The following is a 15,738-nucleotide window of genomic DNA, read 5'->3' on the forward strand; positions in this document are numbered from 1 at the left end:
AACGAATATCTTACATAAAGATTAATTTAAATACATTTTTCGGTCAATCGGACCATGAATCTATTTAACATATATAATGTTTTATGTACTCCTATCTAGGTACAATGTTCTTAAAAATGGGCGGAAGATCGGGAGGATATGTTTTAATAATTATTATAAAGCATTCATAAAAATTCTTTTGAGCACTTTCATTTTAAATTCAAAATCTTGTAAACATCGATTCGAAACGTCATCACCTTAAAAAGGCCCTGTTTACATATTTTATTGCCAGTGCCACCCCCGTTTCGGTAAACCGTGCATAATAGCACGGTATAAAATACGAGTAACGAAACATTGTATTTCCCTGGAACAAACAGAATTAGAGAGGGCGGCAACGGGCCATTTGATAACCAAATGAGTTAAGCTCGCGGGGTCTTTGTCCTGGAATATGTACTTTATCTTTGGCGGAGAAACTAGCTCCGAGGAGCGACAATAGACGCTTTTCCTAGTGCTCCCTCCGGCCGGCATTGTGTTTCACAGTCGGCTGTGTCCGCAAAGGCCGTAATTCAATTTCAAGGGATTTCCCTCGAAGATAATGCCTGACGCCGGTTAAGAAGATTGTCCCGGATAGACAGACGGATAATGGCGAGGTGGCGCGTGATACCTTGTAATGACATCACCTGCGGCGGATTAGCACCCCTCCATCCGTTACCGCAGCTAACCGAACCCTCGTGACATGAATTTTAATTTACGGAAGCCCTTTATAAACCCCAAGTTAAAAAAGAAAAACGTTAACATACTACGGAAAAAAAACTCTTACACACCATAAATAAATTTCTACATAACAATTTTAATTCAAAGTATATAGTGATGTAAACAATTTTACTGTTCCACAAACAAAAGTGTTCCTCTTTATTTTTGCCTTGTATTAATATTTTTGATTGGCATCATCAATATGTATAAAAAAAAGATTGTCCTAATGTGATGAAAGTGACCCTCTCAATTTTTCTTTCTCGCTCGCTTGCTCTTCTCCGTGGCCCTCTCTTCCTTATCCTCATATACCTGTTTATTTATTTCTGCGTCACTCCTTTTCAGACACTCTCACTCTCACTCTTTCTTTCTCTCTCTCTCTCTCTCTCTCTCTCTCTCTCTCTCTCTCTCTCTCTATCTATCTATCTATCTACCTATCTTCTTCTCCTTGTTCTATATATCTAAACTGCTCTGAATAGGAATATTTCCGATTTTGTAATATTTACTTTTCCTAGAATTTTTATTTTATTTTATTATAAATTTTATTACAAGTTTTAGAAATTATTGTGTTTTTACTGAACGAAAATTTAATTAAGGGATTTTGAAAAATAACAAAATGAATTTTTTTTTATTCTATAATTCTGTTTATTGGACACAATAATTTTTGTAAAACAATTAATACTGTGTATAATGTCCTCTGCTAGCTAAAACAGCTAAATTTCATAAGTAATTACGCTCTGTAGATGTTGCAACGCTCATCGGTTGTTGCAGGTCAAGTGGCGGCGGATGGTAATCGAAAAGCCTTCTCTGTAACGCATCCCACAAGTGCTCGATCGGATTGAGGTCTGGAGACAAATACTGATGAACAACTCTGCCTCTATGAGGTCTGGCATTGCTACTCAGAAATCGAAAATTCAAGCCAATGCGATCCCGGTTTGAGGGATGAATTCATCGATAATTTCTTGGACATAACAGAGTGCGGTGAGTTTTCCTTCAACAACATGGAGTCCAGTTCGTCCTCCAGTGTAAATCCCAGCCCAGAGCATACACCACCTCCTCCAAACTGTAAAGGGAGCACGAACTGGGGCATTGTGCGGATCTCCAGTTCTCGATAGACTCTTCGGCGCTTGGTGTCATTATACATACAGAAACGCGACTCTTCAGTAAACATAACAGCATTCCAATTGATATTCTCTTCTAGGCGCTTACTGCACCATATTCTGGCCATCCACTTGCGTCTCTGTGCATATGACCTTAGGTGCACCTCGCGGGCACATGGAGTGTTCGGATCATCGAAACGTACAGCGTGCGAGGACGGAATCCCCCGAATATGTACGGGTAGTGGATGGGAACAGTGATGTGCAACTCATAACCTATTCCGTTCTAGCGGCCTTTTGCGTTCTCGTGGCGCCACCGTTAAGTCCTCGTCCTGTTCGTTCACTGGAGATGTGGTGTTTGAGCCGGTTGGCTTCTGGGGTGTAGTGGGTGTATCCTGAAATGGTTAGCTTGCGAATCTCTGGGGACAGGCGTGCCTGGAGTTCGGTGGAGTGATTTGCCCCTTGGAGGATTCTTGATGAAGAAACGGCAGGAGGCTTGAGAATAGGGCGGGGTTATTTCCGCCGGATTGGAAATGTAGAGAAGGGTAATTGTGAACAAACAGGGGGCAATCGCATCTCAACAAATTTTTTCCTTGGTTCCTAAGGTGAAACATTCCTTTGAGAGGGAGTGGTCGGGAGGACGACTTGTTCAGCGACTGAACGAGCATTCTCATCCCCATTAACCCTCAAAGGAGTCGTGCCTTAAAGATTAAGGACCATTCTAACAATGAGCTGTAGATCGTGTTAGAGTCTTGGGTCTATTCTGCAATGGTGAGCTTGGGGCCTGGTCGTGTCCTTTTCTCTCAATCCTATTCCCGGGACTTTCAGTAGGTGCTCCAAGGAGACTCTAACAGACCCTTCCTAACCCTTGGTTGCAAGGGAGGTTTCGAGGCACAAAATAATTTGTAGCTTGAGAACGTGACGCACTCTCTAACGCGTGCATTTGGAAGAAAGGACGAAGAAAGCGTATAACATGTGAGGTTGCAAAGACTATCAGTACCTCGAAATGCGTTGGCTTGGGAGATGGCCGCGGAAGGCGGGCTCTAGATCAGCAGCTTACGAGGGTTAGGGTACCAGATGCATAGACGGGCGAGGGTGCATAACCAGCTATACGATGGGACAGCACAGTCTTCAGATCCAAGCCCAGTACCGTGCTATGTGGGAATGGATTCGTCGTTGGCCGTAGGTGAGACCCCTGGCGGGTATCTAGAGACGAACCTGTAGTTTGGTGGTGCCCGAATGGGTGTCTTTTACCGAAGGCAGGTTCCTCTGGGGGGGGGTTAAAAATTCCACTTTAAACGAAATCACGGCCGAAGAGGATCCGGTATTTTCGACGCTGGCGAGACCACTACACTCAAGGAGATAGAGTTGTCGTCTCTATCTAGGGAGCACGTCGGGAGACTATCTGATGCATTTCAGTCCTCTCGGATATCCCTTTATGCGCGGCACACGGTTATGTGCACAATGTTGACCCACCCCTTTGAACGGGGCAAGCGGGAGAAGTCGGCGTGCTTGTTTCATTAGCCTGTGGATGTGGTGGTTTCTACACCGAAACTCACGGTGTTCGCTCTATCTACCGAGAACGGAGGTGAGACGCTCCTAACTTGAGAATCTAAAGTGTGATAAGGCCTAAGTGTCAGGTTTGTAGGTTAAAGGACCTCATTGTCTAATGACATTCCGCCCCCCCCCCGCCACCAATTACGAATCATTTGTGTTGATAAAGGCTTTGCCTAAACATCTTGTACTTGATTTAGGATCTGACGGGCACTGGGGAAAGGGTTGCAGCAATATTATCTACATCTGTCCTCTCGAAATGGGATGAGATCCACTATCAGGCATCCTATTGGCATATTCATTTTTGAGCAGTTTATTTTAATTCAAAGTATATGGTAATGTAAACAATTGTACCGTATAAGCAAACAAAAGCTTTCCTCATTAATTGATCCTTGTATTAATATTTTTGATTGACATCATCAAATGAATAAAAAAAGAGAGTTGTTCGAATGTGATTAAAATGATCCTCTCCCTTTTCTCTCTCGCTCGCTTGCTCTTCTCCGTGGCCCTCTCTTCCTTGTCCCCATATACCTGTTTATTTATTTCTGTGTCACTCCTTTTCAGACACTCTCACTCTTTCTCTCTCTCTCTCTCTCTCTCTCTCTCTCTCTCTCTCTCTCTCTATCTATCTATCTATCTATCTATCTATCTATCTATCTATCTATCTCTATCTCTATCTCTCTATCTTTCTTTCTCTCTCTCACTCTCTCTCTCTCTCTCTCTCTCTCTCTCTCTCTCTCTCTCTCTGTCTCTCTCTCTCTCACACTCTTTCAGTTAAATTACCTCATTTACTAATTAAAGTGGTCTCACTACATGGAATGTCTCATTAGTTTCTCATGAAATCTTTTACAAGCTGTTTGTATCCTAATTGGAAGAGGAACAAAGGAAAAACGAGGGAGAGTCGCTCCGAGGGATGAGAAAAGTATTGAGCTTATGGTGTGAACCCAAAGTAAATCTGTCCGGAGCGCCGGCTGACGTATAGCTCCGCCGGAGTCGGCCCTTGGCTTAGAAAGCTTTTTTTTATTTATCTACGAGACTTTTCTTCCCCAGGAAGACGCATGGTCCCCCTTAAATATGAACTGGAGCTCAAGGAGATATGAGAAATTGTGAGAGGTACAGTCGGGGGAGTAAAATATGGCGGGCCGAGATAGGCGGCTATGGACAAGGTAAAGTAGCGAGGAGATGATTAGACGACACCCGGCTATATTTTCTCTAAACCACTCGCCCTTTTCAAAAAACCACTTTATATTTTACGCTCATTTTGTTTTCCCTCTTTGTTATGAGTGTTCCACCTCCAATTTTTTTCTACCCGATATTTTCCACTAAATTTCTCTTTTAAAAGGTGGAAGATGAATCCTATTATAACCTACTTTTGTTTGGAAATTTAATTATAAGGAAGTGTTGCACCTATTCCAAAAACGCAAGCATTACAAGAATACAAAGTATAATTTTGATTAAATTCAATCTTTATTCGGTATCTTCGAAGAAGGCATTTGAAGGCTGAGAAAGGAAAAAATAGATTGCGTATAAATTCACTAGTTTTCGTGGCCCTATTCAAAACCTATTCAAAAGGTTGGGTTGAGATGGGAAGTTAGTGTCCGAGTGGATCGAGGTCACAATAGCTCAAGTGGTAGAGTAGCGTCGTATCTAGCCGAAGGTCGTGGGTTCGAATCCCGGTTGTGACACTGACTTTTTTTATCTCAACCAAAACCTTAATTAATTGAAAATACTTTTCAATGTTTCTGCTGTTTCATGGCAAAGCCTCCACGTTTTTTATTTTGATTTTTATTTAAAATTTTAAACTGTCAGTGGCCAGCATAATAGTTTCCTTAATTCCTGCCAGCTGGGAAACATCTGGTCAAGTGGTAGAGAAGCGGCGTATTTAGCCGTAGAAAATCATTTTGTAGAAAATCAAGAGAAAAATTTAATGAACTTTTGAGAATGATGCTGCCCCACAAAACATTTCTCTGTCTACAGTTTTAGTGAAACATTCTCATATTACTATTTAAATTACGGTCAATTGTCCCAAAATGGGACGCCAGGTTGGTGGGACACAGATTTGTACCCAACTTTTTTTGGCGATTCTACACTCCAAAATATCGGACATTTATACTCAGTCGTAGCTACGCTAATATCATTAATCAAATTCAATATCGATAACATACATATATACTCATACATCACACAAAAGATATAATACAACATATGAAACAATCATCACATTCCACACATCAAACATTTCTACATAGTCTAATTCATCTACAATTTGGCTTTCCTTTCTCTAATTATCTCTGTGTATATAATTCTGAAAGGATAATCAGGTCAAACCATTACCCATTTTTTCCTATTGTCGGCTCCATTCACCTCAAAGAAGCCGACTCCTCATATAAAAATGTTAGACAAATATCTTTTATTCCAAACTACCCTCCCCATCCCTTCAAAATCCAACGTATATAAACATAAAACAGCAATATCTCACTGGCACACTCAACATGACAGACAAGAATGGCACATCTACACGGAAAACAAACACTTTGAGTGAGTAAGAATACTTTGATTGAATCTAAAATGGTCTAGTATTGTATGCATTCATTTTTTTTAATCGAAAATTTTCTAGCATTGCATAAATTCATTTTTTCATATCCTACATTTATTTGTAAAATTTAAACAATGTTTATAAATCCCAGGCCCTGAAGATTATCTCAAAAAAGATCGAAACGTCACACCAGACCGCATTTCACGATTTCCAAATAATCATTAAAGGTCACTAAACACACACATCAATTAAACACGATTTACAGCTTGGAATTTTTTTATAAAAGTCAAGCTCGGTTGAAAGATTTTCATGGCAATCAGCAGATCGAAAATTTCCAGTTTCAGCCGGTTTTTCCCTGAATGGAGAAAATGGTGTGGAAGGGCCGGAGGGTGGGCCTCGTGTCCACGGTCGGCCCCGTGGATAAACGGATAACAAGGGTGAGAAACGGGCCCGCTCTCCAACGCGACCCGATTCCCGATTGGCAACGCCCAGGGTGACAAAGGGCGGTTTAGCAACGGGGCATTTCCGGACACGCGACACTTCAGAGTCAATATGTCAGAAATACTGTGATCCGACAATCTCCCTACAGCAATGCCGGGGCCGACCCTTGGCAAAAGTAAACAACGCTTTATTTATTGGTGGTCTGAATTTTCTGAAAAGTCCTTAAATTACTTTTTTCGTATTTCTGCAAGATGATGCAGCTCATGACTTCCGGTCTATCTATCTGCTTTGGTCTGTCAAACTCGTTTTGGAAGTTCACAATCTACAATGGTTAGGCAGTAGGAACCTCGTAAATTTCTCACTGAAGAATTAAAGCAATAATAGGCAGATAAATTCAATAGAGCGGTCAGGGTCGAATAGTTTCACACTTAAATTTACTCACTTTGGTAAGATCTTAACTAAGTAGTGTGGTACTTGGACAGAGCGAATTTGTTCTTCCGACAGGTGCTGCAGTCATGACCTGGTGTAAGAGTTTTAAACTTGTGTCAGTGGCCTCAGAAAGTACCTTTTGCTTGTAGGATATACAGCTCTATACCTCAACCCAAGATTTTCTCACGGCTTATTAAGCAGAACTGGCTCACTACCCCAGGATCCATTTCAAAAATGGCATAAAAGCCTGTAGCAGTTGAGATTGGTGTAAACGGGATGCAATCTCTTATTTCCATTCCAGCGGTCAATTAGCTCACAAATGTAAGTAATCTTGGAAGGCTTCTTTTGGAGTTCGTAAAAACATACAGACAATTTTTAGGTGCTAGTTTCTACTGCAATATTAAGCAATTGCCCAACGAGGTCATATCATAGACCTATATCGTTATTACCGACAATCTCTAAAATTAAGAAAAGATTAAAGCCCATAGTAAAAAAGAAAATTTCCCTTGAACACCAATTGTGATCAAAACTCTCAACAATAGATCATATTCACTAGTAACAGATGTAACAGAACAATCACTTCAGGAAAAACTCCAAAATAATATTCTACTTAACATGGCCAATTTATATAGTGCAACATTTACCAAGTTAATTAACATTTACATTATAAATGTTATTTAACATTTAAAAACAATAAAAATTAATTAGATTTAAATTACATTCCATTTTATTTTTTATAAGAGTTCTTATCAAATATCAACCTGATCGTATCAGTTAATTAATGGTATTTCGTCATACCGGGGGGTGATCTCTATAAAAATAAATTAAATTTAAAGCTAAGAAAGTATCAAAGAAATGACAATCCAAAAACTAATTTTTTTTGTTAAAGAGGAAGCTTTGAGGGCTTATTTTTCAGTGCTTACCTATATATGAAACAAACAGCGCGAACAAGCGGATCAGAGATTACCAACTTTTGCATACTATTATATACGGCCATATTACAAATTATAAATGTTATTTAACATTTAAAAACAATAAAAAATTAATTAGATTTCACATAAATTCCATTTCATTTGGTTATGTCGGTTTTTATCAAATATAAACTTGATTTTTTGAGGGAAATGATTTTTTTTGTCTTATCAGTGTTGATCCCCATAAAAATAGTTTTGGATTAAAAGATAAGAAAGCATCAAAGAAATGACAATCCAAAAACAAACTGTTTTTGATAATGAGGAAGCTTTGAGGGCTTATTTTTGCGTTTTTACCCATATCTTGAATAAACAGCGAGAACAAGCGGAACAGAGGTTACATATTTTGTCTACTACTATTTACGGCCATACTTACCAATCATAAATGTTAATTGAGCATTTAAAAACAATAAAAAATATAGATTTAAATTACATTCCATTTTATTTATTCGTACGAGTTCTTATCAAATAACACCTGATTGTATCAGTTAATTAATGGTATGTCGTCATACCAGGGCTGATCCCCATAAGAATACCTTTACCTATATTTTCAATAAACAGCGAGAACAAGCGGAACAGAGATTACCAATTTTTACGTACTACTATGTACAGTCATATAGCACTCCAAAATAATATTCTACTTACATGGCCAATTTATATAGAGCAACATTTACCATGTTAATTAACATTTACATTATAAATGTTATTTAACATTTAAAAACAATAAAAATTAATTAGATTTAACATAAATTCCATTTCATTTGGTTACGTGGGTTTTTATCAAATATCAACTTGATTGTTTGAGGGAAGTGATGGCTTTTTTGTCATATCAGTGTTGATCTCCATAAAACTAGTTTTGGATTAAAAGATAAGAAAGTATCAAAGAAATGACAATCCAAAAACAAACTGTTTTTCTTAATGAAGAAACTTTGAGGCCTTCTTTTTTGCATTTTTAACCTATATCTTGAATAAATAGCGGAAACAAGCGGATCAAAGGTTACCAATTTTTGCGTACTACTATGTACGACCTTATAGCACTCCAAAATAATATTCTGTTAACATGGCCAATTTATATAGGGCAACGTTTACAATTTACAAACAATAAAAATTAATTAGAGTTAACTTAAATTCTATTTCATTTGGTTATGTGGGTTTTTATCAAATATTAACCTAATTGTTTCAGGTAAATTATGGCTTTTTTGTCATATCACTGTTGATCCCCATAAGAATACTTTGGATTTAAAGATATGACAATATTAAAAAAATAAAAATTCCAAATAGAAACTTTTTTTTTAAAGAAGAATTTTTGAGACCTTCTTTTTACATTTATAATCTGTCGCCCGAATAAATGACCAAACGAACCAGAGGTTACAAACAGTACTATGTTCAAATAGTACATAGTAATAAATACTGCAATATTTCGCAATTTAAAATTTGATTTATTATTAAGAAAGCGACCAAACATTACTATGTTTAAATATTTTTATACTTTTTATTGTACTAGTTTTTTTTTAAATATGAACCAGATTGTATCTATTTGTTGATAATAGTTTAATATATCATGTTTTTGATAATTAGTATCAAAAACTATGAAAATATTACCTGACAAAGAATACATTTGGTTTTTGTTAAAGGGGAAGCTTTGAGGCCTTCCTTTTGTGTTTGCAACCTATCGCTTGAATAGGAGATCATTAGCCTTCTCGACTACAGTGGACGTAAGCTTCCTAAAAAAGTTAATAGAATCGAGATAAAGTCAAACATATTGTGATGAAGAGAGGAAGCGTAGATTTCGTGTTAATTGTGATTTAAGGTTCCGGGACGGTCTTGATAGGCTAATAGGGAGTGACACAAAGGGGTTGCGGGTAGGGGTTGGGCACAGCTCGTGTTTAAATTAAATGGAGCGAAAGGGCGCGATAAGGCGCAGAGTCAATTGTTTGTTTCGTGTAGTCCTAGCAGCCTTCCTTTAAAACCCGATCCGTTTTCACCCCTCTTTTCTCTTAATGCTCATAATAGATTGCCTTTGACACTCATAACTCTTTAACGTGTATTGATCGTTGAAAACGGACGTACATCACGAGATAACTTACAACGGAGGCGTCAATCATGATTTACAACACTTTGGGGTTTAATTTTTTCAAAAATGCTTGTTTACACGCTGAAAACCTTCTGGATAAAATTATTTCCATATCTGGACCCCCTCAACTTTTTCTATTCCAGTTTTGTCAATAACGCACGGTTCTTTGATAAATCGGCGGGCACAAAGGATACACAAACTGAATTAAACTAAGAAGAAGCTTTCAAGAGGGAAATCGTTGTATTTTATTTTCTTTTATCTTTCTCTTTTAGAAAATAAAATAAAAATTCTTCTTCAAAAATCTTCGCCCAACAATGTTTTATGCCAATATTATAAAAACACAAGGTAGACCAAGAAAATGGTTAGAAGGGCTTATTGTACATAAAGTATTAACTGATTGTTGAATTGTACCAAAATGTTTTTTATTTTTTGAAACAATTTTTAGATAGGCGTTAAGTTGTCAATCGTTCAATTTTGTTTAAATCAAATTATTTGGCCAAACATGCCGCCTACCAAAAACATATGTCAACATTATAGAAACAGGTGTACCAAGAAAGTGGTTAGAAAATCTTATTGTACATAAAGCATTGACTGATTGTTGAATTATACCAAAATGCATTCTATTTTGTTGAAACTATTTTTAGGTGGGCGGTGAGTTGTCAATCGTTCATTTTTTTAAATCAAACTATTTGTCCAAACATGCCGCCCACCAAAACATATGCCGACATTATAGAGACACAACGTGTACCAAGAATTTGGTTAGAAAGGCTTATTGTACATAAAGCATTGACTGTTTGTTAAATTGTACCAAAATGCTTTCTATTTAGTTGAAACAATTTTTAGGTAGGCGGTAAGTTGTCAATCGTTCAATTTTTTTAAAATACAAATTATTTGGCCAAACATGTCGCCCACCAAAATCTAATGATGATATTATAAAAACACCATGTATACCAAGAATGTGGTTAAATAGACCTATTGTGCATAAGGTATTGAATGATTGTTGAATTGTATCGAGAATACTCCACTTGTTACAGCAAAAGCTTCCTACTTTGTTAAAACAATTTTTAGGTGGGCGATAAGTTTTCAATCGTTCAATTTTTTAAAACACGAATTATTTGGGCAAACATGCCGCCCACCAAAACCTAATGACGATATTATAAAAACACAATGTATACCAAGAAGGTGGTAAGAAAGCTTTATTGTGCATAAGGTATTGAATGATTGTTGAATTGTATCGAGAAAACTCCACTTGTTACAGAAAATGCTTCCTATCTTGTGAAAAAAAATTTAGCTGAGCGGTAAGTTGTCATTCGTTCTATTTTTGATTGAAATGCCTGTATTATTTATATACAATATTAAAGTAGGTGTTTTATCTTTTACCATTAGAAGCTAAAACAAAAATTCTTTAGCCAAACATGCCACCCAACAAACAATGTATTCCGATTGTATAAAAACACAGTGTGTTCTGGGTGGTTAAAAAAGTTTGTTGTGCATAAAACATTGAATGACCATTGAATAGCATCGAGAAACGTCCTATTATAATTGTAATATCTTCTGTCTAAAAAACAATTTTTAGATGAACGTATATGGTCAAACGGTCTTCAATCTTTTGCTATTCTAAGACGAACATTCTTTAGCCAAACATACCGCCCACCAAACGTTTTATTCAGATAATCAAAAAAGCAAGGCCTATTAGTGGTTAGAAAAAGAAAAAACATCGCCAACCAAAAATTGAACACGGTATTATAAAACCAGTAGAGTGCAGGAGGTTAGAAAGAGTTAGGGTCCATAAAACATTGACTAACCGTTGGTTAAGATCGAGAAAAGGGGACATATGTTTGAAATGCCTTCTGTCAATTACATACAATTTTTAGTATTTAGCAATAGCCATTAGCACAAACGTGCCACCCACCAAACATTTAATCCTGATATTACAAAAACACAAGGAGTACAATGTAGTTCGAAAGATTTATTATATTTAAATCATTGATTGATTGTTAAATAGTATCGAGAAAAGTCCACATGATGTAGAAAATGTTTTCTATTTTATAAAAACACTTATTAAGTGGATCAATCGTTGATTTATCTTTTGTATTACCACATAAAACGAAAGTTTTTCTGCCAATAATACAAAATCACAAGGAATACCAGGTAGTTAGAGCGTCTTATTGTTCATTAAACATCGATTGAATAGTAGTAATAGCGAGAAAAGTCCAATTCTTATAGAAAATACTTCCTGTTTATTATAAATAATTTATAGGTGAGTGGCCTGTGTCAACCATCCTGTATTTTCTATAAGATGTTAAATAAAACTTATTCGGTCAAACATACCGCCCACCATATATTTATTCCCGATAATATAAAGACGCGATTGGCCAAAAGATTCACTTGCTGTGCAACATTGATTTTAAATCAAAAGTTTTAATAATATCGAGAAATGTAAGCTTATGAAAAAAAAATGCCTTCTTTATAATTAGACTATTTTTAGGTAGGCGGTATGTTGTCATTTGGTCAATTTGTCGTTTATTTGATCAGGTAAGATAGCTGTACGATTGATTAAAGATTGATTTTTTTAATTTAATATTACAACTAGGAAAATTATGGTAATAGTGAACACGAGTAAAGAAATAAAACAAAAAATTAAATTAAATGTTTAAAAACAAATCATAGAGAGAAGCTACTCATTGGTAGTACTCAAAATTAGGTGAATTCTGACACATTTCACTATAACTATCTTCACTAGATCCATCGCCTCTAGCTTACGTGGAGGGTTTGATTGGATTCGGCGGTTGAACGAGAATGATTGTGGAACTTACGATATCTGGACAGTGTCGCGGATGGAGTGTATATTAAGGTCGGTGTGGATGGTATCATTTGATCCGTAGAAGGGAGCATTTAGGATGTTTCTAAGGATTCTGGATTTAGGTGTTTGAATTCTTTGTATGTTGCAATGCTTGGCAAAACACCCAAAGATCTAGTCCATAAATCCAGATCGGATTTAGAATATTATGGTAAATTATTCGTTCGTTAGTTAGTTAAGTATTCGTACTTGAAAGGTTACTGCAACGTCTCGTCAGTTCTTATCGTTTAAAACCTAGTATGTGTATTCCATGTTATTCGAGGTACATTCCCAGGTATCATACATGGTTTGCAGTAGGAAGCATTACTGCGGGAGCAGGTTCGTCGTCGGAGGGTGAAAATAATGTTTATTGATTTATTAGTGTTTAATTCCCTTAGCTGTGTACCATTGTTCAATTAAATGATGATGTTGGAGCTTACGGGAATAAGTGACAAGATCGGTATGTGAATTGCTGAGTCATCAGTAAAGGAAAAGATTGAAGTGTCAGGGTTCGCAGGGATCAGCTACATATCTGGTAAATGACAGTGCCTAGACCACTACCTTGTGGTGCTCCCGCTTTGATAGGGTGGTATAAGGAACGAGCAGTTCCCTTGTTAACACGGAAATACCGAACATAGGGATATAGGTAGTTGTAATAAATGGACACAACACGATTAAAGTTTAACAATTATTCATTTAATTTATTCTTTTTAACATGTACATACACGAGAAACTGTTAAGGTTAAAGTGCGATTTTATTTTTCCAATTAATGTTTTTAAAGTGTATTATAAATTGATTTTCTTAACTACGACTATAATTACATAAATATACATTTATTTTACATTAAAAAGGTAACATCGATAGTAATAATAGTCTTAATAACAAATATTGCACGAGAGCCTTGGCCGAGATATTTACATATTGCATGCCTAGCTGTACACTTAGTGGATAAAGTCGAAATTCTACGTGGCTAAATTGTAACATAAAGTTAAACACTTTGACTAGAAGATATGGTTAATAGTTGTGGCTAAAGGATTCGGTGTGAAAGTAAGCGTTCCTGTAATCGATTTCTTTTCCTTTTACCTGAGCTACGGATCTATGTCACTTGTGCATCCTGCGTCTGCCTGGGTCTTCGTCTTCGTCGACTTTGTCACCGTCTTTGTCTTGATGGGCTGTCATGTGCCTGGTCAAGTGGTGCCTCTCCCTGAAAGACTCGTTGCAGACGGGGCAACGGAGTTTATCCTGTTCTCTCCGCCTGCGTTGGTTGTCGGCGACGGAACTGTCGCTCTTGTGCTGGGAGCGCATGTGGTAGACCAGATCCGAGGTCATCCTGAAGCTTATGTTGCATTTGGCGCAGACGTTCTGCGCGGGGAGGGTCAACGCAGCCAAAGAGGGCGGAAGAAGCGCTGCCGTGACGTTCGCTGCGGCCGTCAGCAACGCTGGTACCTGAGGACCAGTACCGCCGAATGTCCCTGGGAAAGGATATGCGGCCATGGCGAGACCTCCATAGGGGAGAACCTCTCCGGGATACCTCTTCGACCCGGAGCCCTTGTCATCTTGCACTTTAAAAGGACCTTGAAACGTCTCCGGTGACGTCCTTTCTTTCTCCCTCGAAAGATTCGGCTGGTACAGATAAGGAGCGTTGATCGGCTTTGAAGGGAAATAATGCACTTGCTTGTAATACTGAGGCGACCTCTCCCTCATCGGAGGACTCATGCTTTCTTGATAGGTCAATTCCGGGGAAACCGCGGGAGACATGTTGGGGCTGTCGATCCTCACAGGGTTCGAAACTTTGGTAAACGCGCTCTTTGCATACTGATCCTGCTCACTTTTAGAAGGCATCAACAGGCCGAGAGGTACGTCCGGGTAAGTGGTTTTCTCTTCAGAAGTGTAGCGCTGGATGAGTGAGCCAGTGCTGACTAAGCGCAGCTGTTCCTTCAGTTCTTCCTGGTGCCTGCGTTTGCTCGTGTCGTCAGGGGCCATGAGAAAAGCGACGTCGAAGCTCCTTTTCACGGGCTTCGGAGACGACACTGTCACAGGAGGCGACGAGCTGCTCTCACTCCGAGGAGAATGAGTGCTGGGTGATGCGACGAAAGCTGCCGTAGTCTCGACACATCGCCGTCGAACGTCCATAGTCATTATAGAACCAGACTTTAATCTGGAACCATCCAAAATCAAAATCACTGAATCGATAATCTCTAAGGTTGGTGATGTTAAACTTACGATAATATACGTTTATCCAAGTAGAGTCGTCTTTAAAACATGTCACGACCGTGGAACCAACTTTAATGGAAGTCTGCCGTCGACTAAGTCCAAAACGTCGGCTTCGGGTCGGCACTCGGATAAAGCTCCACCCCCGGGATGAAGGCGGGGCTTATACGGACCAACCGGTATACGATCTCGTTACCCTCGGGCACCCACCCTTTGCGCACCCCGTCGTCCCATTTAGAAGTCCTCCGACCACAGGGGGGAGAATATTTTGAACAATTCGTTTAAAATACTATTTCTATACCTACTTCTCCACGGAAGAAAAAATTGAGGAAGCGTAAAACAGTTTTCCATGTACAGGGAAAAGAATCATTTTTACAAAAGAGAATCCTGCCATGTACTACTTAAATCCATTGGAGTTTAATTGACAAAACTTCGTCTACTAATATCATAAAACTGTCACATATTTAATATTTAAAAAAATGACAAATTAGCATCAAATAATATATAATAATACAATCCATAAATGTATAATTTATCACGCAGACCACACTCTCCCACACACATTAACATAGTTATTAAATTTAAAAACGGTTTAAGAATTTGAAATTGTTTTCACAGCACTGAAAACTGCCTGAGCTGAGTTGTTAATTATTATAAACTTGATCAACTAGAAAAATTTATTGCAAACAATAAAAAATCCCTACCGTACTAAGGATTCAAGCAAACTTTGGATGCACATCTCTTCTTACTCATACATGAAATAATGTAACCACCCCATCTAATAAATATTGTATTGTTATTTATTATAATTTTTTATCCATTTTTTGCGAAAAGAATAAAAGATCTTATGTAACTAAAG

At 37.8% G+C, this 15,738-nt stretch overlaps 1 protein-coding gene across 1 annotated transcript; it reads right to left on the reverse strand.

Annotated features, from left to right (window-relative positions):
- Positions 1-13,484: 13,484 nt before the first annotated feature.
- On the reverse strand, positions 13,485-15,105 carry LOC106669509. The gene is made up of 2 exons (XM_024228601.1): positions 14,892-15,105; positions 13,485-14,826 (listed from the first exon to the last, which is right to left on the reverse strand). The coding sequence occupies exon 2, from the start codon at positions 14,805-14,807 to the stop codon at positions 13,770-13,772; it is 1,038 nt and encodes a 345-aa protein (XP_024084369.1). The 5' UTR covers positions 14,808-14,826; positions 14,892-15,105; the 3' UTR covers positions 13,485-13,769.
- Positions 15,106-15,738: the final 633 nt, after the last annotated feature.

This window comes from Cimex lectularius, unplaced genomic scaffold (assembly GCF_000648675.2).
Source record: "Cimex lectularius strain Harlan isolate CLEC.00 unplaced genomic scaffold, Clec_2.1 scaffold77, whole genome shotgun sequence".
Classification (NCBI taxonomy): domain Eukaryota; kingdom Metazoa; phylum Arthropoda; class Insecta; order Hemiptera; family Cimicidae; genus Cimex; species Cimex lectularius.